Raw genomic sequence first — 25,794 nt, 5'->3', positions numbered from 1 at the left:
ACAGTTAAACAAACATTTTCCCTTTTTGCTGCGGGAACACTACAAACACCGGGCTCGCCGACGCTCGTTGCGCTACTGTGTGAACAACTGATTAACGAACCTTTCCAGCCGGCACCTATTAGCACCTTTTCGCCCAAGACACCCGAAATGTGCACTGATTAATTTACTACGTCCATCGTGTCTTGTCTGCTTTCCCTTTTTTTAGACCCCCCCTCTACTCCAAGGTCGTGCACAATTCCAAAAAGCCTTTTCTATCTCGCGACCTTTAACCTCGATACGTCTGCCCGAACAGTGTAGGCACATTATGAGCTTCAACCACAAAGCCTCGCAATACGTCATGCCTTCCTTGTGTGGCACTTTATAATCACTCACACCTCCTTCGTGATTGTGATCGCCCACCCCTTCTCGGTGTGCCAGCCGATACGATCCCTAAACGTGCCGTTTTACGTGGTCATTCATGTCACGTCGCTCCGAACGTCATCGAACGTCAGCGAAGGAACGTTTCACAATCGGCTGTGACCAATTACGGGCAAAATGTGGCGTAGTCTGGTACGGCTACGCCTGTCTGGTTTGCCACGTTTGCCAGTGCACCGTGTTCCCCAGTACCTCCCTAATGCACCTCTGCATCCTAATCCCCGTTCCTAATAGGGGGAGAGGCTCGCTCAGAAAGCCTTCATTGACGACAAACAAGAAAGGCTACCACCATTTGAGAGATGAGATAAAAAAAAACAGTTGAATCATGTTCGGCATTTTCGGGCGGGTAAGTTGTTTGCTCTCCGCTCCTGTTCCGTCCCTCCACGGGCTGATCGACATCTTGGTCGGGTGAGATTCCATTTCAATGCGCGCGCTAACGAATGTGTCAATCAACTGCATCAATAAGTCAAACAGCGGCCGCTCAAGCATCGGAGATGATATAATAACATTTACAGCCGCCCTGGCTAACCGGTTCCCTTTCGCTGGTCGGAATGCTATGTCGGACGGGCGATAGTGTCCTTTAGAGAGAAAAAAAACTATCCAGAGGACCCTCACAAGCCCTCACAACCTCCACGGTAGGCTCTTCGTGTGAAATCGAACTGCAGAAAACAAAAAAAAAAACTCCAACAATCCACACATCGAAGGTATCGCTGTCAGTTCGATCTGTCATAAAACGTGCGAACGTGTTTAATGGCGTGCCGTGCTGTGAGTTGAAGCACTTAACCCGTCAAAGCCTTCTGACCTCCCATGCGCTTGAGCCGCTTCCCTAGCCCAGGGCAAACACTTTTGCAACAACTTCTGCTCGACTCTGAAACATGGCACGTAAGAAATGTGCTATTTGTGAGGTATCATATGTTGTTCAGTAAGGGAGGTGAAATAGTAAAAGTTACAAAAAAAACAAAACACTATCCTTCTTAAACGAGTCACAAAGGCATTCTTGTCTGCAAAAGAAAGCCCCTTTCTCTTTGGGGACGTTTTGCTCCTCCGTAAGGAATGCAAGACGGTTTTGAATTGCACATAAAGGAAAAGCACGCCTTTTCCCTTCACTGATAACGATCCGGTGATGTGAAAATAAGCACAAACTGGCCCTGTCTACCCCGTCCTGGTTTCGGTGCATATTCGATGTGCAACTCTTTTCCCGAAATTGGATCGGAAAACTCACTGTGACCGGTGAGATGTTTTCCTTTTCCGCTTGGATGGCGCTTTTAGCCTTTCTTTCAAAGGTTGTTTATTTTCCATCGAGAACAACAAAAAAGTGACGCTTCCGGAAAGGGAAAGACAGTCAACCGAAGCTTTACTTTTGCGGAGAAATTTGTGTGTGTGAGTGTGTGTGTGTCATCACTGTAAGAAAGTGCATTGAAAATGCATAAGCTTTTTTGTCCTTCCCTGCCCTTTCATTTTCTGTTTTGCGATGAAAATTCACCACCATTGTACTTGCAGCACACTTTGCAAGAAATGCAAAACATTCCCACCCCTGGGGGTATGGCTCAAAATGGCGTCAAATAACTTCGCCACACGTATGGAAAGCGTGTACAGCACAGCAATAGACAGGGCAGGATTAAGCAGGAGGTTATCATCTAAGAGCGAGAGCGGTTAGAGCATCATCGTTGTGGAGTGATAGCATGAGCAACAAACTCCGGAAGTGATTGCTCAGGAAAATTATAAAACATTCACAAGCCCTCAGCGTGCCTGCCTGCCCGGGACAGCAAAAGTTGGCCCATGATTTATGTCACTGCATACACCCGAAACGCTTCCGGGGTGTGCCCTTCTCGTTACTCTGCCCCCCTGCACTCAGTTGAACCTATCTGACACCTGTATCAGACGACGGACCCGTCCTAAAGTGCAGCCAGTTTGCTGCTGTCACAGAATCTGCTGATACAGTGCCTGATACCAGTGACGGCGGAGCGAAAAATGTAAAAGAAGCGAGAACCTTTTGACTTGATACTGTGCAATGCAACGAGCTGGTTGGGTTTCATGATAACTCTGGCTAGCAAAAAAAATAGGAGGGAAAGATAGTTATTGTACCGTACCGTTGGTAAGTGGTTTGTTTTTCCTGGGAAAGCTTATTATACGGAAAGCTTCTCCCGCTCTCCCATGCAACTGCTGCTACTGCTGTCAACCGTGAAATGGGTTTCGAGTTTGAATGTACATGTTTTTCGTTTTTGGACCGCTTTTGGGGGAAGTTTTAAATGCGTCATTTTTGCATTCATTCGATGATGAAGCTTCAAGATTTTGGGAGACTTTTTATTCGAAACGAGGATTATAAATAATGAAAAAAGGGCTTTTCCACATTCCGAGTTGATGAATGTCATTAGCAAAAGTCATTATTTTCTTTTTTTATATGAAACGCACACAATGAAGATATCAATCCAGGTAAAAATACTGTTTGATAAATTGCTCTGATCATCAAAATTAAAGACATCCAAGCGAATACGCCAAACTCCATTAGAAGCTCGTTATCCCTTCGCCTAATGAAAAGACGCTTTGATATCAGTCCTCTCCAACACACTCAATCAATTTCCAACTAGCAGGGTAGCACCAAGTACCAAGAGGAACCTTTACACGCACACACACATACATGCAAAGCACATTGCCCATCAAAATCGGATTTCGAATTGTAATCCTTTACTAGAGGTAGCTATCAAGACAAAGGTTTAACTTTATTCCCTTCCCGTTTTTGTTACAATCGGTATCAAACTCACGTCACTCATCAAATTCTCATCCTTCAAATCGCTCCACCGAGCGGCTCCCGATCAAGGGGTATTTACGGGGTGGTACGTTTGCGCTGTTGGAGGATTAAACCACAACCACCGAACGTGCACGTACCAGCATGTGTGAAAGGTGTGTGTGTGTGGGAAGACCATCATTTCTGTAACGCTTTCCGAAATCCAGCATGATGGACGATGGTCTGACGATTGTTTTCGGCGAAAGCTTTTGGTTTTTTGGTCTCTCTGCCTCTCTCTTGGTCTTAAGCTTCCGGCGACAAGCGATAAATCGTCCAGCCAGCCAGCCTGCCAGGTGATACTGGTGAATGGTGGAATGCTCTAAAAACAATCGCCCCGGTTCCAAGTATGGGTGCAAATGTCATCGCGTTCGGTTTCCATAACCGGGTTCGTCTTCTGGACGCTTTCACTTCCTACTGGGGGTAGGATTCTTTCTCCGTTCCGCTGATAACCATCACCCACGCATCGTGGACCTCATGAACCTTTATGTCCGTGTGTTGGAAGACTCGGAAGAGCCTAAGCTGTAGACTGGGATTTTATCCTGTTGACCTTTCAGCAAGCGCTGTATTTGGGAGCAAACCCTACCGTAAATGGTGTGTTCGGTGTAGCAACAAGACTCAAACATCGACAGGAAGTTACGCTGGGAAGAGGAAGAGGGACTGCTGAACAGAATACCGATTAGCCCAATCTTGACAGCTGGTCAGATTTCCTACACCCCAAGACCCATTAGACCTAGATGACGCTGGACGCTGGTTGCTGCTGCTGCTGTTGCTCGCTGGGCTGCCGTACCTTGGTTCCTGTATTGAATCTATCGAAACTGTCACGGCAAGATAAGACCGCGCTCTGCTTTGGGGCTGGGGCAGGCTGGACAGGGACAAATCTCTCTACGGTGTGGCCCACGCACCAGCTTGGTCTCTCCCAGACGAATGGGCCAAATTAAAGTTAGTTATCTTTGGCGGGTGCTTGTCGGTCGGATGACTTTCTACCTTCATTATTTAGGTCCGCCTGTTCACCACATTCCACCGACACATGACACACGGATGTGCTGCTGCTCTCCCTTTTTCGGCCCCACCCTCGACCTCCTTCTGGCGGGAGAAAAATTGAGGCAAACCCGGTTGGTCCCGGCGTATAAATTAGCTCCAGCAGATGGTGAAGCGTAGATAGAGCGACTCCCGGGCAGAAGTAATTCGTTTGTGCAGATTTTGGGAAGCATTAGCGCGATTGTGTGTGCGTACGGTACGGTGTCGTGTTCCACCGACAGCCAACTCGTTAATGGGCTACTCTATCTTCTGCTGACGCTTGTTAAGGCTGCTGTAGCCGCTCGCAAGTGTTCCAGTGACCTCTGGTTTCGTCGCTCGAACCGCCCCCTAAGCGGTAGATTAGATAGACTTTTCTTAGGAACGACCGTAACACCGTCTTCGAGTCGTGAAGTTTGTTCTGCTGGATTAGTGGCGATTTTGTTCGGCATTCAGGGCGTTTCAACACCTGCACCAGGGGTTTTTGGGGTGGTGCTTTGGAGCGTTATGAATACTATACACAACCACATACATAGATAGCAGCACAAGAGATCGGGGCAAGAGGTTTTGCAAGCCATTCATAATTCAATCGTTCGTTCGTAGGATCAAGACATCTCATGCTTTACGCTTCTCACGAGAGCACGTCAGTGTGGAAGGATTTTTTCGGAGGAGGGTGTACCAGGTTTTCATCCGGTGGCAAATTGAGCTCGTTAAGAGGCGGTGGAGGGGAACGGTTAACAAGCTTAAAATTATTGCTTGCAGCTACTGGTTTTGTGAATGAGAGTTACCGGTGCTGCAAAGCAGGTACCAGGTACGTCAGTCAGATGATGAGGCAAATTATTCGTAATGATAATTGCGCGAATGAACAGGACGAAGGCACATTCTTTGATGTATATTTTATGGTTTTGGTCATATAAATTAAATTAAAATTCAATTTTAAAATAATCCAGCACGTTCACTATTAATTTTCAAAAAATGAAATAATGCCATAAATAGCTTCCATTCATCAGCCATCTCCGTTTATTTATGCGCTCGTACACAAAGTGCACTGAAAATTCATAATAATTTATATCCCAGCTCGTTTACTTCCCGACACGATCTGGGGCTCGTTCTGCCTTTACTCTTCCCTTCAGAAAAAAATGCCTTTAAAACATTCCCTCAGTCTGTTTGGCATTCATTTTCAATCCGCAAGCAGTCCAAAAGTCAAACTGAAAAATGTTCTCCGCACCAAAATTCGATCCTTTCACGAAAATTTAGGGCGGCAGTCGGTAAGATTGTGTTTTGACATCCTTCTCAACCCGGCCGGTGTCTTTAAAACGTTTGCCAAAAACCACCGAATCAGCAAAAAAATAAGACGAAGCAAACGCTCCGTAACAAGCGAACAGAAAAGACAGAAGTAACTTAATCCTTTTCATCTCGCGCGCGGTTTGCTGCCCCACCACCCAATTACGCTTGATTTAATGCACAGGACCGGGCCATTCCCTGCTTCCAATTTTGTTTCTCCCTCTGCGTGTGCAATTATAAACCTCGCGAATGGCTGAAATCGAAAGCAATTTATTATCTTTTTCCAGCATTCCGTCCCCGATCCCGCTGGTTGAAGACGAGCGTTACTGATGTCGTTCCATTTTTCGTTTCTTCTCTATTTCTTTCCGCAGGGTGTACACACTCGTTCCGGTGGCGATTTTGTTGTAACGCGTTTGCCGGGAAAGCTAGTCCCGCTTGCGGAGCAACGGGGCCGGGTGGTACGTGCGTTCGCCGACGGACGGGTTGCAGTGCAGCGTGAAAAGCACGGAAATTGCATCAGAGTGCGGAGTGGAGCGCGAGCCTGTTCGCTTCGGATGTGCTACTGAGCGAGCGCGAGCAGACAGCAAACAGCCGACGAAGAAGCGACGCATCCTCCGCGGGATCGCCGTGCGTGTGTGTGTGTCCAGAAGTAATCGAAACCATCACACATCACCACCACCACACGATGGGCGTACAGCAGTACGTGCTGTTTGCGGTGTTGCTGGTGCCGCTGAGTGCCCTGATCGGGGGCGCGTACGGTGGTTCCTGCCGGGAGGCCACCCTCTGCTGCAACGGGCGCGATTCGTCGTGCGTGGTGCAGAAGGCACCGCTGAACGCGATCATCGAGGACCTGAACGATAAGCCGTGCTACTGTGATCACGCCTGCCTCAAGCTGGGCGACTGCTGCGACGACTTCAAATCGCACTGCGGAGGTAAGTGAAGGTGGTCGATGCGATGGGGAGATACGGGGTGGTTGGAGAGTACTTTTTCAAACCCTGCGGAGATTATATTGCAACATGCGGGAAGACACGACTCTCCCGGCTGCTGCTGCTGCTGCTGTTCACGCGGTCAGCATTTTCCCATTTGGCTCGGGTATGGTGATGTGTGCGCGAGAGCGAGAAAGCGAGCGAGACACAATTTAAACGGATTGAAGTGTTTAATGTGATTTGGTAATTTGTAAGAGCTTCTTGTGGCCATAGTATGACCAAAGTGCAGAGTTCTGTGTGCAGATGGGACGGAGAGCTTGGTGAGCGATGCCAGGAATTTGAAATGATTATATAGTTGGTAATAAATGTGAAAAAGTAGGGCGATTGTTTTAAGGGAGAATTGCACTATTGAGTATTCTTTTGCTGATTATCATCGGTACTGCAAAACATTACTATAGCGTCCCGTTATGAACTTCTAGCTTGATAGAGAACAATATATTTTACTCAATTGTTTTTTCATAGTTTATAAATTGGTAGAATAAGCAACTTGTTCTTAATTTAATTGTTCTTTACCTTATTCTTATTCATTCTAGCGTTGAATACTTGATGTATAATTATTCATACTATATAGATGAATAGATTATAAAATGTTCTGCATAGTTTACATGCTTGCTGAGCAGTTATCTGAATTTCGAGAATTGAACGTAAGCCTGCCTTGTAAGAGCTAACGACACTAACCACAAAACTAATCGATTGCTTCACATTGCATTGATTAAAACTGGACAAATTGGTACACTTTCTTGACACAATAGAGAATAGAGATACAACATAGATACAACTAGTCATTGTCAAAATATCGCTTTTAATGACTATGTTGCTTTAACCAAGTATCTTGTTTGGGGTAAATTTACCCATTGTGGGGAAATTTGTCATGATAGATTTGTAGATATTTTGTAATTACTCTAAAGAAGCAAGAACGAGAATTCTTTCATATTTCAACATTTAGAAGCTGAAATATTAATCACATTCTAAATTGTTTTGGCAATCATTTTGATGAAAAAATCTTTTTGGCCTAACATTGAGGTAAATGTATGTTTTTCTGTCATTCAAATTTGCAATGCAAACTTAAAACTGATTTTAAATAACACTACTAAAGGGCACACTAAAGCCCTTAAGGTCGGTCAGTATACCCCGGCCTTTAGAATTGATTTTTTTTGTTATTGTTGGTACGATATAATCTTAACGCAGGTTAGCTGGAGATTATCAAAATGATTATCAAAACAACAGTTTTCGATGGGTCTAACATCGAATAGATACAGCAGATAGCGCTAGAAAAGGAGAAATGGACGAAACAATATCCCCATGTGCGAAACAACTAGCTGATCCAAAAATAGGGTCAATTAGAAAGTTCGGCAGCAGTAGCGAAACAGGGTCAAGCGGGGTCAAGACCAGCTGATGAAGAATAGGCGCCATCTAGAAAATTATAAAGAAAAAAGTAGTAGCAAAAGCTAAGCGAAAGAAAACAGACCAATTTTAAAACTGTTTATCGAAAACTTATACTACGAGAGCGCCAGTTCTAAGAATATCGAAAACGCTACTGAAATAAACAGATTATTACTAGACGTAACAACAGTTATATTATGCTTATTTGAAGACAAAACTTTAAAACAATAATATCTACACATACGTCAAAAGTACTATTTAAACTACTATTTTTACTATTTTCTATATTTCTATATTTATTTTCTATATTATATTTCTATATTTTCTTAAAAACGCTCTGAATTCTAGCCAATCAGCAGTGTTTGACGATAAACGCCAAAATTAATTAACTACAACCTGCAAAACAAAAACATTAATCCCCCTCCGGATAGTGATTAATCGAATAGATTAACAACCTGTCCAAGCGTAAATGCTCGTCCATCCATCACTGCAGCTTTACAATTAATCAACGATTGCACATTACCTGAACAAAACCACCATCCACTGCACTGTTTGCTACTGTGCTCCACTTTTCCGCCTAATGCCAGTGTCCCTTCCGGTCGATTGGGTTAGCTGGCGCATTAGCGACGAAACAGATTTGTGCCAAAATGATAAACCACCACCGGTCGGGTCCCAAAACGGCGTGGAAAGTCCATTTCCATCCAGCAACAAACCATCCATTTATTGGACATTGATTCGCGATTTTTTTGTTCCGTTGTTGTTGCCACTGCTGCCTTCGATCCGATCCATTAATTCTCGGAGCCCTTTGGCCCTTTACCCTTTTAGCTCTATGGTTGGTTGAAGAAAGTAATTGGAAAGTGGGATTGCTAGCAGTGGCAAGCACACTCACACGCACACACATACATCCACAAAAAAGGATTAGGGCGCGTTGCAAAACATTTTTCTTCCTTGATCGATCCTTGCCGCGCTTGGATGAGTGGCGTAATGGGAGGTTTTTTTTTGTGTTGCCATTAGTCTGCTGTTGCAATTTACAATGTTGCCAACCTTTGCATCCAGCCTCCCGCGTCGGTCGCTTGTTTTTTCATACCCAATCCGCACTACGCAATGATTGCATAATTAATCGTTATGCTGTGCTATGAATCACGGCGCGGAACGCTACCGCAACGGAAAGATCATAAATCAAGCACTCACCCGGGTGGACCGGTTGGCCGGTTGGTTGGGCCGGCTCTTTAGATTATTTTTAGTAAATCCCCTTCCCGCGTTTTTTTTTGTTGCTATTTCGAGCCCGTTTGCAGCCAGTCGCACAACAGCGCGTCGATTGATTGCCTGGCCGCGCGGGTCGTGGTTCGCGTGGCTCTGCTATACGTTTAGCGGGGTTGTCTATTGCAACAGCACCAAATTTAGAGGCGTTTTTCCACTTTTTTCTCATCTACCTCCATCGTGCATCTATGCGGTACCGAAAATAATCCGTTGCAACGGGCGAATATTCGCCTTTCCTTCGCCCTTTTGCTCATGAAAAGCCGCTCCACTGGGGCGTGTTTGTGTGTGAATGGAGCACGTATCACGGCGTTAGCGTGCTCGTCCCACCGTGCCTCCAACATTATCCCACATTATTTATGGAAATTTTCACCACCAAAACCACCTTTTCAAAAGCGTGTGCGCCGGACGGCAATTTCCCGGCCTGCCGACATGCAGCGAGATTTGCATCGGGATGCAATTTCGTCAAACATATTTGCCTTTCAAAGTGAGGCAAAAATGAATGAGCATCTCAAACACACTGTCACACACATACACACACATACATACAGGGGCGTCGATGATGATTGGAGGGCTGGAAAGTTTCGACGGAAATTTCGCTTCAAACCGGCCAGGAACGCCAACCGTACCTCGGTGTCATAGTTTATGAATATGTTGATATTTTTAACTCCCTCCACCCACCCGCCACGTACCTTAAATATGAATACAAAAACTAACAACGCCCAAAACACACTGAACCTCGGCTCGGGCTGCAAAATTTGCCCACTTCGCCCAACACCACCACGGAAGGAAGAAAACTTCTACTCATAATAATATAAAATAAAAAATGCAAACAAACCGCACCGTAAAATAACCATTTCCGGTCCTAACTAACTTCCTTTTTTGTGTCGATCGGTGGAAGAAGCGATTTGGCGCGAGGGTTGGGCCGATTCGAGGCGAATGGTTGGTTTACGGAGGTTTACGGAGATCGTTACCGTTCAACCATCAACTCGGTAACGTCAGCCGTCGTCGTCGTCGTCGCCATCGTTGTCATCAGAAAGGACCATTCCGGGGTGAATGCTGGGGAGAGAGGGAAATGAAATTCATGGAAAAATCCATCCAGACTCCGACCGTTGCATCCCGTTTCGTTTCCGCGCCACTATAGTAAACTTTTACACACCGAGATTGAACCGACCGACTGTCGAAAAATGGGTACGGGGAAGTAAAAAATATAACTATATGAAAAACCTCGAATATAAATGAAAATGCTAATGGCCAGTTTGGCAGCACACGGACAGGTGGCAGGAAAAGGGAAGTGTAGAGAAAGGTGCGTTGTGAAACAAAAGCACACCAACTCACTCTTTTTCTGTGTTGAAGTGCTTCGTCGCCGTTCGTCTTCGTGTTGCCATCGGTGCCCATTTTGGGGTGAACTGAAGGAAACTGAAACTTTCACTGCGAGGACTGTTTTTTCCCGGGGTGGGTGATGGTTTTATTTAGTTTTTGTCGAAAGAAAAACAGAAACAACCTTTGTAACGGTGGTGGTGGTGATGGTGGAATATTTTTCTATTTATATTTATTTCATTTTTCATTACAAATGTTTGCCGGCTCTGGACGGTCCGGACAGGTACACCTGTTGGAAAAAAGGGATAAGGTGTGGGGTTTTCTTCCGTGAAGGATATGGAAATTTCTACCATTGCGACAGATGATGTTGTACGCTTGTTTCATTTTGCTCGGGGTAGCAGAGCACCAAAAGATGCAAAAGTCCCGAAAGTTGATGTTTTGAGCTTCCTTCCGGAGGGGGCGAGCAGGGAGTAACAGAACTTTTTTAATTATTCTGTAAATAAGGTAGTGTTGGTGTAGCAGAATTGAAATGAAAACTCATCACTTTCAGAATCACTTGTGCTTCTGCAAAGGTTTCTGTTCAAATCATTGGAACAATTTCCATTACGAATTCCATTTTTTTTTCTATGTGGAAAAGAGTTTCGAAGCAACCTTTCTTAATGCATAATGCATTTTCGGTGCTGCATATTTAACGCAACAGGAGCTCCAGACATTTCTCTGGTATGATCAATCCCTATTCAACATTGCTTGACGACATGCCTTCTAACTTTCGTTACTGCTTTCCCACGCTTCAGCCGACGGAAAGAAAATGCAAATTTTCCATAATTCATCTACCAAAGCACTCGCTCCAACGGGCGATCGGGGATCAGCGTTCTTCAGCGGTCAGTCAGTCGCAAGCAAGAGCGGGCGTTAGAGAAATGCAGAGCCCCCAAGATGCAACCAAGATACGTGCACGAAATGCTTAACGAATCCAACTCTTCTCCGCTTTTCTTTGAAAGTTAAAAGGTTAATGGGGGAGGGAGGAGAGGCCCGATAATGACTGGACGAACATTCTAAAACAAGCATTTGATGATTTGATGATGAGAGCGAGTGTCTCGGACTGCAACCGACGCACACAGCCCTCCTCGTGACCGCATGCAAGTTATACACAATGCGCATAGCGTTTGACGTGCCGCGTGCTTTGGCAGCCTGTTGGAAGGAGGCTGGCATGACAAGAATAATAATAAATTCAATATTGCACTAATTCAACCGCCAACGGCTCCGCTGTTGCTTCCGCTTCTGCTCGGGTCAACCAGACAGACAGGAAACAAATAACAGAACTTCCTGCCTTCCCCGTTCTGGGCGGTGGAGAAAATTTGTTAGGCAAACAGTTTAACTCCAAGATAATGAAGATTGTTTTTCTCACCCGTTTGGTGTAGGGAACGGGAATGAGGAAAACGGGCGCTTGCGATGGTGTAAAAGTTCATCGAGTATTGGCACCATCCTACCAAAGGCTGCTCCATCCTTTTCCAAAGAAACGTGCTCCATCTGGCCGTGTCCGGAGCAGCCAAGTTGGGAAGCGGTAAAAGTTCCTGCTTGTGTTGAGCAGCTTAACCTTTTTCTGGCTGCTGGGGAATGAGGAATGGGAAATGGGGAAAGGGAAATAGCATATTTAACATCTAAATTACACTTTGTTCTGGCAGCGCTGTAAATAATTTACGTCTGCAGCTGCTGCTGCTGCTGCTGCTGCTCGCTACTCGCCACGAATGGTAATTTCTTGTCAGTGTCGATCGTCTGCCGTCGTCGCATCTTCTAACGTTCGATGCGCCTCAAAGCTGCGGAGGGAAGCAAATTACCCAAAACATAATTTTCGGTAGTGCAGAGCGCGAATTGTGTGGCGCGTTCTGTTTCTGTGAAATTGTTTGGTGTTTTTTTCTCGTGCTCCTCAATCTACATTTGGGAGTGTTTTTTTCTTCGACAAAAGGAAAAGCCCTAACACACTCTGGCTGATTTGTAGCCAGAAGCCTCCTACTACTTCCTCCGGATGAGACTAACTAAAAAAAAAAAACACTTCTTACGCACACCCGCACCTCCGCTGGGCACAAAAGTAAGCCACACAAAAATGGGAGCCCGTGGTGCGCGCTTGTGCTCATTTGCAATTCGTGTAAGTTGGCGGAGATTGCTTAATATGCGACTATTGGCTGCATTCGTCTGCCTGTGAAGCCTACGCAGGCTTTTCTTTGTCGGGGTGGGGTTAAGGGTGGGTACGTTTGTTGTTTCTCGCTCGTAGGCGATGCGCCTCCACGGCATGCGAAGAATGAGCCAGCGGGCTTACGGACAGGCTCATCTTCACCTCCGCTCCGTTGAATTATGTATGAATGTGTGCAGGCGCGTCTTACAAGCTCTAGTGCGGCTCCCGATACTACGCCTTCTTAGCCGCAGAAGTTTGATAAACCTCTTGACTCTAACGAGCTATCCGGGGTACCGGGAAGCGCCACTGGATGATTCGTTGGCACTGCTTGTGGTAAAAACTTTTTAACACAATCGCTTCCAAAAGTACGAGGCCCGAGCCTGTGTTTGCCTCTGCGTTCAATATATTGGAAGCCCTTACATAAGCCTCCTGTCAAAACTTTTCAGATTGGGATTTTTAATTTTTGTTCAATTTGATTTTTTTTTTTCAAATCATTTTAGAAAGCCATATTTAATACCCCTTCGATTCAAAATAAGCATTTTTGTGCTCGCTGTTGAGAAAATTGCCTGCAGTTTGGTAAAAGCTTTCTCTGAAATACCATAAGTTAAATGCTTCTGGGAAAAGAAACTAAGTACAACTTTTCCCCTACCTGTAAAACATGCTTGCCCTGTTCCTTAATTTGATCCAAACCTCTCCCGAACTGTTCAGCTTTTTAAAATCGCTCAGCATTTTTTAAGGATATTCATAGAAATAAGACAGAGGCTCACTTGCACTGCTAAGATACGTTATTCTTCGAAGAGCTTCTGCTGTAAATTAGGGCATGTCCTGTTCTAGCAAAAAGCGACCAGAGAGTTTTTCCGCGAAAATGCGCTATCGTCATCTAATTTTAAGTGAAAGCTAGCTCTATTACATACAAACCATTTTACTAGGTTTCTTCTCATTTTTTTCCAATAGAATTTAGGCACATCAGCTTAAATGAATGTACGAGTGCCACTGTGGTACCCATCGCACTCGTACATCACGCCATTTCGTTGGGCACCCTGCTTTCTATTCAGTGCCACCTTAATTAGCCACTCCGGGAAACTCCTGCCGGGTTCTGCTTCCGGTCGTACTGTGTAAAACTGTGCTGTGTCAACATTTGCCACAGCGAGAGAGAAAGACAAAGGGAATGAGAAAAGGACACAACAAAAAACGCTATAACCCTGTAACCCTTTTCAAATGAAGTGCAAAATAGTGTAATATTATTTTTTTGCTATGTGACAGCAATGCAGCGTCCACCACGACGGATGTGAACAGTGTTTTGCCCGTTGGTTGCCCTGGTTCCGTGTGGTTTTACATATGCAACATTCAGCTTAATATTTTTTCTTTCTGCTCAAGCGGTATAGCGCGGTGGTGGGATTATAGTGCGACCAGCGTACTAAAGGCACACACGCCGTAGTTTTTCCTCGTTACCATGACATTTTGTGGTGGAAATAATATTACATCGTTAGACAAGCTTAGCAGACACTGGACGGGAAGCCGGTTCGCTCGTTCTGCTTAAACCGCAGAAACACAAACGATTTTTATTACAGTGACAGAAGTTGTTTTAGGGGCAACCACTTTTTTTTGGTTACAGTTTGGTATGATTTAGCTTAAAGTTTAACTTCTGGATGGCAATTTTTTGGAAAAAGGGAAAAATGAACAAACCGTTAGGGGAAAGTTTAAATGAGTTGTATTTAATGCATGTTTGGAGGATATAAAAATTGTATAGAGGAATTTGAGGAAGTTATTTCCCACATCAGCTACAGTTGGCACAAATAATATGTCTTCAAAAATGAGGCTTTAGCTAGCACGAGCCACAATTTTCTAAAACATTTAATTGCGCTTACAGGTAATCCTACCACCGTAGCACACGTAGTCAATCCTACCACCGTGTCATAACGACATAAAATAGCGCATCTCAAGCAACAAAAAACGGGAACAACGTTAAAGCTTCTCACACAACACAGTACCAGCACCGCACCCGGGTAAAGCTAAAACACTTCCCCTAACCTTGGCGCAATCTGGCTCCCGTAGGCAGCTTAAAGCTGAGCCGTTCGTTTCATCTCGAACCCGGCATAACATACAGAAACGCGTTCGTCCCATCATCATCACCGCCGCCAGAACGAGGCCACTGATCAAAACGGGCCCAGCATCAAAGCAGACCCAGAGCCCTGGCCCGGGTTGCCATTGCCAATTTTATCGCATCGTTGAGTGTGCGCGTTTTGGAGCGAGCTAAGGGGCTGGCAAAAACTGTCTGGAAAGTGTTTTTGGGGTGAACAAAAAAACTGCGATTTATTTTGGCGGCTTTACTGTGGTTTTGTTTTTCTCCCTACGGTTGAACGGATACAAGGGAAGAGTTCATTGAAAATGTATACTTCAATCAAAGTCTTAGACTATAAGCAGATGGTAACTTTCTCGCCCGAAGTGCTGAATAATGTCTTGAAGGAATGGGGGTTTTGTATAGGAAAAGCTTCTTACAACGCTCTCTCTGTAATCGCTGAGGGGGAACTGAAACGATGCAATGCGAGCTCAGTCAGTGTGAGAAATGCCAGCAAAATTCATATGCATGTCATACGTTCATTGCAAATTTCTCAGCACCCGTTCGATGCAATATGCGAATGTGCATTCCAAGCGTAAAGCCTTTCTAGAAATTAATAAACCTGATAGAAACACAGTTTCAAAGGGTTTTCATTCCCAGAAAGACATCGTCTACAAAGCCCTCATTACATCGAACTGCTCCAGCTGCTGGTGCTGGCTGGTGCTGGCTGGTTCTGGTGCAAAATGCTTCTCGCACCCTGCTTACCATGCAATTATCACCATCCACACTGCACCCGGACACATCGTGCTGCATCATGCCAACTCCAGACTCACACACTCACATTCACACACACACACACACACACACACACACACACGTCCACAGACTACGGGTAGCTCGATCGATAGGATTAAAAACATTCTCCAGTCCAGGTATGAGCAGGGCGCATCATCATCATGAGGCCCCCGTAGGCTCCCCGCCCGAGCACTATCGAAATTGAATCGCAAATTGTGCAGATGATCCTGTCACTCGCGTTGGCGTGACTGAGCGTGCCAAAACGTGACCTCACTGTACTGTATGTGTGCGTGTATACAAACAGCTCAGAAACAAGGCACCCCAACTGGGAGGGGGAGAACCCCACCCAAATCAACTGTAATCTTACGGTAACGGCCCATCAGCACACGGTATTAACACGCTCGAGTATCGCCGGTAGGAAAGTACGCGCCAGGATTCAATCTTCGCTTTCGGGTCAATCACCTGATTGCATGCAACACGCAGTAGAACTCGCCCGTGTGAGCATGTGTGTGTGTGTGTGTGTTGATGAGGTGCTCCCTGTGCACGCCATGCTAATCATAATAAAGCGACTTCAGCCCTTCGGGCGCGTTCCGCCCGGTTCATAGTACGCTTGAGCTTATGGTCCACGATGAGCGTAATAATATTTCATGCCTTGTAAAATGTAAAAGCTTCCTCAGTCTGCTTTCGCAACACATCAGAAGTGGGGGAGAGCCGATTGGAGTGTATGAGTAAGAGAGGGTGTGTAACACCCTTAGCACACGAAGCACAACAGACTCTTGCTAGCAAACGATGCAGATTTGCTTAAAACGCTTACGAGAACCCCCCGTCTCCGGTTTGCACCAACATTACCACCGGGCAGCTGTCATAAAAGTTTATATCTGTCATTGCTAGCCATCAGTCCGAGGTGTGGTACCTACTAGCTCCAGTGTCCGCTGCCGTCGTGCGCTGTTGCTGCTTTATTTATTTAGCTTCTGCGTCTCTTTTTTTGAAATACATGAGGTACAAGCACCAACGGGGAGCGTCCAATGGTGAACTAAGTGTCGATTATTGTTCATCACAATCAGCATCTGCATCTGCAGTAGCTCCTACACCGGCCGAAGAAGGTTAGGTGCTTCGGTTGGAAATCCGATTTGTGCCCTTCTTGTCCGTGCCCGTGGACACGCTCGAGATGGGAATTTACGATCTCAACCATAGTACCGTGGGGAGCAAGCCCTAAATATACTTCTGCAGCACGAGAGCGAATGTCTGTAAGTACGTAAATAGCACAATAACTTCACGCCGGTGCTGGAAGTTGGGAGTCACTTGATGCAAGAGGTATTTGTTTGTACAACGCGCACGGTAGGGCAAACAAGCCAGCAGCCCCAGCTCTTGTTCCAGCGTTCCAAGATCATCAAGTCTGAGAAGTCTGAGCTCACTCAGACAGGGCAAGACATTGTAGAGCATTGCGGCAGTGCGCTTGGAATGAAGCTTCGTAAGTGGCTTCCGGTCCGGCCTGGAGCTGCCTTTTAGGACAGTTCGATTGGCCTGGAAAGATCTGCCTTATCTGGGTTCCGGTGCCTGGTTCGTTCCACTAGCACACGCGCACACAAACAAAACATTACATAAATAATAAAACCCGCAGAACAATAGCAAATTGCTGGCGGGTTGTTTCCGTCTTGTGGGGGAGAAAAACAACAACATACCCGATCAAGGGCACATCTTTCCGATGCGCTCCTTGAGATGCCGAACCACTCCAGTTCCAGGTTTCAGCGGAGCACACAGCACAAACTACCGGGCGCAAGTTGTTCCGCTGGCGCCACTCGGGTTTGTGTGCCTTTCATACCCTCACGACATCACGGTGAGGTCCTCCTTGACGCGATGTTGCTGTCCTCACCATAATAGGCAAACATTGCTGCCATTACATAAAACTGCAGACGGGGGTAAGTGTCCTGCCGTGCACAGTCGGACTTTTTATTGATCTCTCGAATGTCCCGGTCCCGGCGGAGATGGTGGTGGTGGTGCGGTAAACCCCGGTACCATTCCAACCACAGCCAAAGATGGAAGCGGGATTTCCGAACAAATCAAAACTTATTACCAACCTGCTGCTGGTCCCATCAACCAATGGTCCACGTTTGTTATGGCTTGTTTGTGGTGTGCTGCTGTTTCTGTACGGAAGTGCACACGCTGTGTGCCGAGCTCTCTCCACACAAGTTGATTAATAAAATTGAATGTAAATTGAAAAATATTTGTCCACACGAACTCCCCTTCGGAACGGTGTCCGGAAAGCAGCAAGATTGTGTTCTTCAATGTACGCCGCATTGATTGTTCCTTGGAAACGGAAGCGATTCCATCTCCAGCGCTTGTGATATTATGCTTTCTGCGATCTATCGGCCGCTCTGTGGTTCTATTGAGATGGTTTATTAGGTCTGGTGGATTGATGGAAAACATTGATTTGCTGGAACCGGGAGTTGCGATGAAAAGACATTCAATCTATAAAGCCAATAGGGCAATGCTATTGGAGTTGCCTCGCGAAGGGATCTGATCGGTTCTCGGAAATCAACTCCGTAATCAAGCTTTTGTATCTTAGGATGTCTGTAATAACATTGACAATAATGTATTTATCTTCTTAAACGCTCTCAACTGCACAAATAAGCAAAGCCTTGGATTTTCCGTGCTTGATTGGAAGCGTCAAGAAATGCAAGATGCAAGAGGCTCGCTTAGGCATTCTATTTCCACCTCACAAAGCATCAATAAATTCTAACAGATCCCTGCATACATTGATGAACGATTTGCTTCACACACAAGCCCGCGTTCCGGCAAAAAGGTCAACGGAAATGAGAAGCAACAGGCCTCGAGATCGATTTGCAAAACCACGGCGTGCCGTGGTGTGTGTCGGACAAACCGTTCAGCCGCTGTTGCCATCCCTCATTTGAAATCATAATTCAAATATGCACCCTTTCGTACCCGTAGCAGTGCAGCTGCATTATCAATTCAATGTTACTGATCTCTCTTTCTCTCTTTATTTCCAGTGATCGACTGCATCGTCAGTGAATGGGGCCAATGGAGCGAATGTGACACGGCCTGCGGCAACGGTATGATGTCGCGCACTCGCATCATCGAGCAGAAACCGCAGAACGGTGGCAAACACTGCCCTTCGCTGGTGCAGAAGCGGGGCTGCCAGGGCCTGAAATGTCACAACCATCACGACCGAAAGGCACTGCGAGGTAAGTTTCGGTAGATGAAACGTAGCCAAACAACAACAAAAACGCCGCCATGTGTGGTGGAGAGCCATCGAGACCATACACACTCGGCACAAACCACTTACAACTGGTGCCCCTGGCTTTGCGGTCTGTCCAGTATGGTTCACAGAAATTGGAATGAGTTTCGCTATTATTTTTGTAATGCTTTTTGGTTGTTTTTTTTTGTCACAGAACACAACAACGTCCAAACGCAATGGCAGCTGTTTGCTGCATGTTTCCCACCCAACTGTTATTGGTATGCACTTCGGCATTTTGCAATAACAAAAACGCAGTATCATTTCCCCGTTTGTGTACCATGTGCTTCCCGTTTTGGAATTCCCTCACAGCATGCAGAATTTCCTTTTTTTGTGATGGGCGCAACATACTTGACGCTTTGGCTTTTTAACTCCCCCCCCCCCCCCCCCGCCGATGCAGCGACGCAAGTCCTTTGCTGCTGTGCGGATTGCATGACTTATGGCGCACTGTTTCAATTTCGCACTACAAACAGACGGCTGGCAGCATTGGCTACTGTCGATTGATGATTTTTGGACGCTTTGTTTTTTCGCTCTCTTTCCTTGAATTCTCTTCATTGCTTGGGTTCTTTTTTTTTTGGAAATGGTTATTGCTTCCGGTGTGTGAAAGGTTCTGTGTTGTGTTCTGTGTTTCGATTCGTACTCGAAATTACTCGGCCGCATGTAACTGTCAAGCTTCGTCGTCTGTGGCATGCGCTACGCCCAGAACGCGTATCTCGCTCCTGTTCAACATTCAACCCATTTAAAGGCGGGGGGGGGGGGGCAGTCCTTACACATCGTTCAAATTGTTCTGTATGTTTGGCCCGTTCTTTTTTCGACTTTTTACATCGTCTGATCCCGCATTTTGTCTGCATTCCTGGGAATTTCAGCACGAAAAAAGCTAGCGGGGAGTAGAGAGAGAGGAAAAAAACCTCCCTGGCAAGTCGTACGGCTCTTGTTGGCCAAATTTGAAATTGAACATTTTATCACTCACTGACAATCAATAGCTGTCAGTGGCGCTCGTTCGTTTCTGTTCATGCGTCTGCCGGTGCGGCTCGACGGGGAAGAAGCACGGTTACAGACAAACTTAGGGCGCTTTTGTGGGGCTTGTTATTCCATGTATGGCGTTTTTTTGCACGCGTAAAGCGTTTTCGGCCCGCTTACAATGATTGATGGCCGCAGTCGGTGTCAAAGTTGTGCTGCTCCTCCCAAACGGTGCTCTGCCGGCGAAGGGATTCCGAAACGACTCGCGAAACCGTTTGTTACACGAGAGATTCTGTCCTACTGGTGGTGGTGCTGGTAGAACGATATCTAGCTTAGAGCCCTTTTCTGGTTTTGTGCTTGGGACATTTATGCTACCTGTGTGATGGATCCTCGGGACGAAGTTTAACCCGTTCTGGGTGTACAACCCTTTGCAGTAAATTATATTTCCCATCACCACCGACAACATGAAGCAGAGTTTTATCGACCACAGGACAGTGATTAAAATTTCTCTTCTTTTTTTTGGGGTGGATGAGACAGACGAAAATAAAACGCTTAATAATATAAAAAACAGATTCTGCTTGCGATGATACATAAGACAGTGATTTACATTTTAATAGGCTTCCAAGCGGGCAACCGGACAGCGTGTTGCTGGGTGTGTAATAAAGTTGTTTGATCAGCTGGGCTGCATGGAAGTGCTTTGAGCGATTATAACATTCCAATCCCTGTTTTTTGCTGCTGCCCTTGTGCGATCGTGCCCGTTCGGTTCGGTCGGTCGTGTGCAAGAAGGGATTGAAACGGTTGGTAAGCTTTCATAAAGACCGTATTGGTGTGTTGGTACGATAGACCTGTTGAACAGTTGTCCAAAGGGATTGAATTGCATGATCAAAGCCCAACGTGTTCGTGTATATTTACAAAGCAGCCAATGAAATCCCAATTACAGTGGAAGAAAATCAACAGAATATGTGGTACGTTGCTTGGAGTTTAAATTATTAAAATCAGTTATGTTTTTATTCTTAACGTATCTGAAAAATCACGAGCTTGTGAGTGAATCAGCGTCAATAAACTTACCCATCTACATGCCGGAGTTCATGTTCGGAGCTCATACATTGCTCCATTACGCTACACTCATCGTCCACTGCTGTAACCACCGTGGCCATCAACCACGGAACCACAAATCCATATTTGAGTAGATTCACGGTGCTCTATCCCAGACTGGACACTGCTTACACCATGCTTGTGGGCATAACATTCACCGGAACCCGAAATGCGCCATAAAATCCGTCGTGCAACACTTGCCCGGCATGGTTCATCCCAGACCCACCAGAACACACCAAAACATGCCTCTCGGCCCATTCATAGGCGAAAACAGTTTACCGCAAGCAAGATTTAATGGTGCAACGGAACCGTACTTCCCGCACCGGCTGAACTGTACCGAGAAGCTCCCATTTCGGAGCACATTCTGGCAACCAGCGCAGACCGACCGTCCGAGTGACGATTGGGAAACTGCTTTTCGCCGTCCTCGGGTTGGTCCGGGGCGAGCTTTCAGCCAGCTAAAATAATCAAAAACTTTGCTTGAGTGGAGCCTGATTGCAATGCTGCTAATGGTACAAGGGTGTTGGTGGTCGGTCGGTACCCAGGTTGCCACGTGCGCCAATGCCAATGACGTGATGACGCCCCCGAACATGGTCCGGATTGGATTTTCCCAGCCCAGCGACGGCTAGTAGTCGTTCGCTTCCCACTGTGAATTTTCATCTTCCTACAAACCCGATCGATTTCCACCGTCTGATGATGATGTTTTTCCCCATCCATTACTCCCTCTCACTTACTCTCTCTCTCTCTCTCTCTCTGTGTTTCAAATTTGCAGAAACGGCACTGCTGCTGCCAGCCGCCCTGTCCAAGAGCCGCCACGAGAACGATACCAGCGACATTCGGCGAAATCTACGATTGCGCTACAAGAACGCATTCAAGCACAACCGAGGAAATGAGTAAGTATTATCGCAAAACCGGTCGCTTGTGCAGGTGAAAAACCGAGTCGCGCGCTTTTCCCAATCCCAGCTGGAAATGAAACTTGCGGGAAATGCAACCTCTACGTGTGTGTGTGCGCGGTCCGTATCGATTTATAGTAGAATGCACAGTAACCGTAACCGTGTTCGCTTGATTTGCGTCGCCACACGGGAGCGAAAGCGCTCCCGGGATGGTGCTGCACCATTTCGCTAATCGATGCTCTTGCGGGAACTAATCGATTTGCGAGCAATGAGATGTGTCTGGGCCAGACCGATAGTTTGAATGTAGTTTTTGTGGGGAATGGTTAACGTGGGCAACTTTTTTCTCAACGCAGCTCTGCGTGTGGGAATTATAGCGCCATCTGGATGATGGTGGCGGAGGTGGATCGAACTCAGCAACTCGTTTCAGTATCATTTTGGATAATTTGCTCATTGGATTTGTGGGTATGTTTGTGAAATGCTGTCATTAATTTATAGTTTGTTGAAATAAGAGGCCTGTTAGTTGCATATTTCTGAGCAAAAAGGTAGAATTACCGGTTTGTGTTACGTTTGGTTTCATTTAAAATCATGAAATTGAAACAAGTGGTTCCTTTAACTGTACAATCCAGAATGATAAATAATTCATCAAAATAACAATGCCAGGTAGACACAAAGTGTGCATATAAATAAAAAAATCATTCAAATATTATTCAAATATTGAATACGCAATGCATAGTGATTCATGATCAAAACAGCAGTAATTGAAGCCATACTGCCTCAAGTTTCATAAAAATTTAATAGAGATAACGACATGAAAAGAATCGAAACTCTTGAATATTCACGCATGACTCACCAAATCATTGAAATACTCTCTATAATACACACTTTATCATAGGATTTGTACTGCAACGACGGTTTTTTGCTACGAATGTTGTTGGTTTCAAGCATGTGAAAGGTTTTTGGAACCATCTTTGAAAACCCCTTTCAATGGGATTTCCCAAAAGAAGTATAAACCCATCAATTCACATAAGTTCATTCATTCACTTGTCGAACGAAATAGTAACTGCTAGTTGTAAACAGCCAATCTAAACCCATTGCTCGAAGCTACATACGCACACCATCACCTAACATGCCATATTCCCTACGTTCGAAAAGCTTTCAAGTACTTGAATGTCGAACGATCGGCCCTGGAATGAACGAATGCCGTTGGATCAAATGGTTCAAACCTTCCACACTTCGGATCAAATCAAACTCTCCATCACGGAACCATCTAAGAAACCGGATAGCTTCCTCACGGTACAGCCGAATGCACAAAAACGTTGTGTTTTGCAGAACGGGTAGTGAAGATTTGGCACCGTGCACAACCATTGTCCGCCCTGTTTGACCGTGATCCGTCAACAACATCAAGCTCCGAAGGCTCCGAGGTTCTCCGATTACATTGCGATGCGAAAGGTGCGTACGGGCGTTGTAAAACCCCCGTTACCAAAGGTAGAGACGATGAGGTTCCCAGTTTCGGTGCCCTTACTAGTCGAGGTCGTAGCCCTCGAGGGCTGGAATGTGCCCCGTTTGCCGTATATGGTATCGTGTACGGTCCAACTCGCGGTCACGTTTTGTGTGCGGCGTGTAGGTCTGACGTCAGCTATAAGGCCCTAGGAGGAGGAGAAGCGGAATCTGCGAACTGAAATGCGAGATGCGAGGTTCTTGCGAGACCGTACCAAAGGGCCCCATTTCGTTCATTGACCGCAGGCGGCGGATGTTATTCGAGGATACGGAGTGTAATATTTTGCTCCCAACTTCTATCCCTCTTCCCGGTTTGTGGATTTCTACGCAAATCGATGATGAAACTTCATCTGCTCGTCACATACACACCAGAGCCTGAGGGTGCTTTGGATGATTCAATTTTTTTTCCTCAACCGATATTGCCTCCATCATATCGGCGCCCAGAAATGGGCCAATTCAATATCCTGTTGGTGTCAGCTAACGCTACAATCTCGTCTTTCCCTGTTATTTTTTCCAGGTACTGCGTGGAGTTCGAGGTAATCAAGGCGACCAAGGCATGCCACAAGGACAACGTGTACCGCGGGCTGGCCGAGGGCGAGCGGGTGATCGTGCGCTGCGACCTGGAGGCGCTGCACGAGGACAAGACGGTCGACACGCTCGCGAGCAACTCGGTGCAGGACGACGAGGAGCCGGACACGCCCAAGTACCGCTGCCGGGGCGACGGGCTGACCGGACGGAACACCCGCTTCACCACGCTGGCCCTGCCGGCCTGCCGGGGCAAGTGGATGCGCCTGACCGTGGGCCAGCCGAAGAAGTGTCCCTCCAGCGACGCTCAGTTCATTTTCGTCTAAGTGTGTGCGCGTGTGGGTCCTTGTGTTTGTGTGCGTTATCTACTTCTCTTTAATATCCCTCCCCTCCTTCCTCCTTCTCCGAAAACCGTCTTCCACCCCCCCCTGCAAAAGCTCCCTGGATCACTAAAGCCGCTTTGTTTTGACGGGTTGGCATATCCGCATATCACCTTTACCCTGTGAACCAGCCCAAAGCTTATCTCGGCACTCGACAGAAACACTCGGATGTATGTGTTTTTTTTATTCGTATACAAATTGTCCTTTATTTTTATTTCCCCTCCAGGCAATCCCCTCTTTCCGAGCACTAAAGCAATAGCAAAAATAACAAAAAAACACTCACAACACCCAGCGCAAATTGGAAAGGTCGGACGTATAGGCGTAGATACTAACACGATTAAGTAAATTGTACTTCTCTCTACCAACACACAGGCACAAACGGCCACACTCTACACCCACAGCTTCACTGCTCCTCCTTCAAAGGGCAAAGGGCGGAAGCAAAACCGTTTCTTAAGATTAACACTAACGAATAACCAGGAAAAGCACACACTTATACAGTCTTACTTAAAAAAAAAACAAACAAAACGGATCGTGTGCCACGGCCACGTGTGTACTTTTACTCGTAGCACTCGGAAAAGGGAAAATGGGAAACTCCGTGAGCATAAGGCGACCCCTAAAATGGGCCAACGCGTGGGCAGATGAGTTTGTTCCACGTTTACCGGAGAGGAGTGAACGGTTGACAAAGCTGCGTAGACCTTTGTTTATCTGTTCCCGCTCACGTGTCCACTCACACAGCTACTTGTTTGTGTGTGCGTGTTTTAGTTTATTCTTTAAATCTTTCAATTTCAATTACTTAAAGCAACACTTGTAAGAAACCCCCCGTAAGGCAGGCCATGGTATAATGATTCCCCTTTCCCTCTTCCCAACCCGTTTAAATCGATGCAAAAAGCAAGCAAAATGAACATCTACTTAACTGTAAATAGTATTTTATTAGACTATTTTTATATGCCATTAAGCCGGTTATAATAAGAAACTGAAGTATTTATTAAAAATAGGAGAAAAAAAGTACTTGCTGTGTTCGTGTGTTTTTTTTTGTGTGCTATAGTTCTAAGCCAGCATCCGAAAATGATTGGGCAGGATCGTCTACAAAATACAGTGCCTAATGGAATTGATGGTATACCGAAGTTGGACAATTTGTACAAGATATCTTGGAATGGTGTATAGAAATGACTGGTAGCCTTTTCTAAACTTTTTCCAACTTTCACCAGGAAATACATGCTTTTTAAGTATACATTTGTTGCGTGAGAAGATCGGTCAGATCCTCGTTGCTTATAAACAGTAAATTATGTTCCCATGTTCGGAAGATTCGTTGTTACGATTGGCAAATATTACAAATTAAATTAGACAAACCATAGCTTAGCTGGTGCCCGTCATCTAGGTTATATTTTACATACTTAATTTACATTTCTGTTTCCCAATTTTGGATTGGTACAATGGACAATTGTGTCAATACAATGGCGGATTTCAAAATTGTGTGTATAATACTATAATAGAAGAAGAAGAAAGTTGGCAAAAATCCGGAGTCGACTCCGACCAGCATTATACGGATAAGTTCGACCAACATTATTAGGAGTCATCTGGAATCATCCACAGCCGACTTGAGTTGTGCGAAGATGGAGTCGGATTCATCATGAGTCGTTCGTAGTCTGAGCCAGAGTCACCGTATTTGGAATTAGCCGAAATCGGAATCGACCGCAGTCAGAATTGGCTGGAATCGGAATCGATCG

General features: G+C 45.8%; 1 protein-coding gene across 3 annotated transcripts in view; it reads left to right on the top strand.

The window, feature by feature from the left end:
- Nucleotides 1-25,075, top strand: part of LOC120957903 (somatomedin-B and thrombospondin type-1 domain-containing protein) — a 32,732-nt gene extending 7,657 nt beyond the window's left edge. For all 3 annotated transcript variants that reach the window (XM_040380340.2, XM_040380341.2, XM_040380342.2), the window contains exons 3-6: nucleotides 5,869-6,429; nucleotides 18,476-18,670; nucleotides 21,545-21,665; nucleotides 23,680-25,075. In XM_040380340.2, the coding sequence (XP_040236274.1) occupies nucleotides 6,183-6,429; nucleotides 18,476-18,670; nucleotides 21,545-21,665; nucleotides 23,680-24,013 (897 nt within the window). In that variant the 5' untranslated portion in view covers nucleotides 5,869-6,182 and the 3' untranslated portion in view covers nucleotides 24,014-25,075. The remainder of the gene's footprint in view (nucleotides 1-5,868; nucleotides 6,430-18,475; nucleotides 18,671-21,544; nucleotides 21,666-23,679) is intronic.
- The last annotated feature ends 719 nt before the right edge of the window (nucleotides 25,076-25,794 follow it).

This window comes from Anopheles coluzzii, chromosome 3 (genome assembly GCF_943734685.1).
Source record: "Anopheles coluzzii chromosome 3, AcolN3, whole genome shotgun sequence".
Lineage (NCBI taxonomy): Eukaryota > Metazoa > Arthropoda > Insecta > Diptera > Culicidae > Anopheles > Anopheles coluzzii.
Note: the sequence above shows the minus strand (reverse complement) of the source record. Positions and strands in the feature narration are given on the sequence as shown.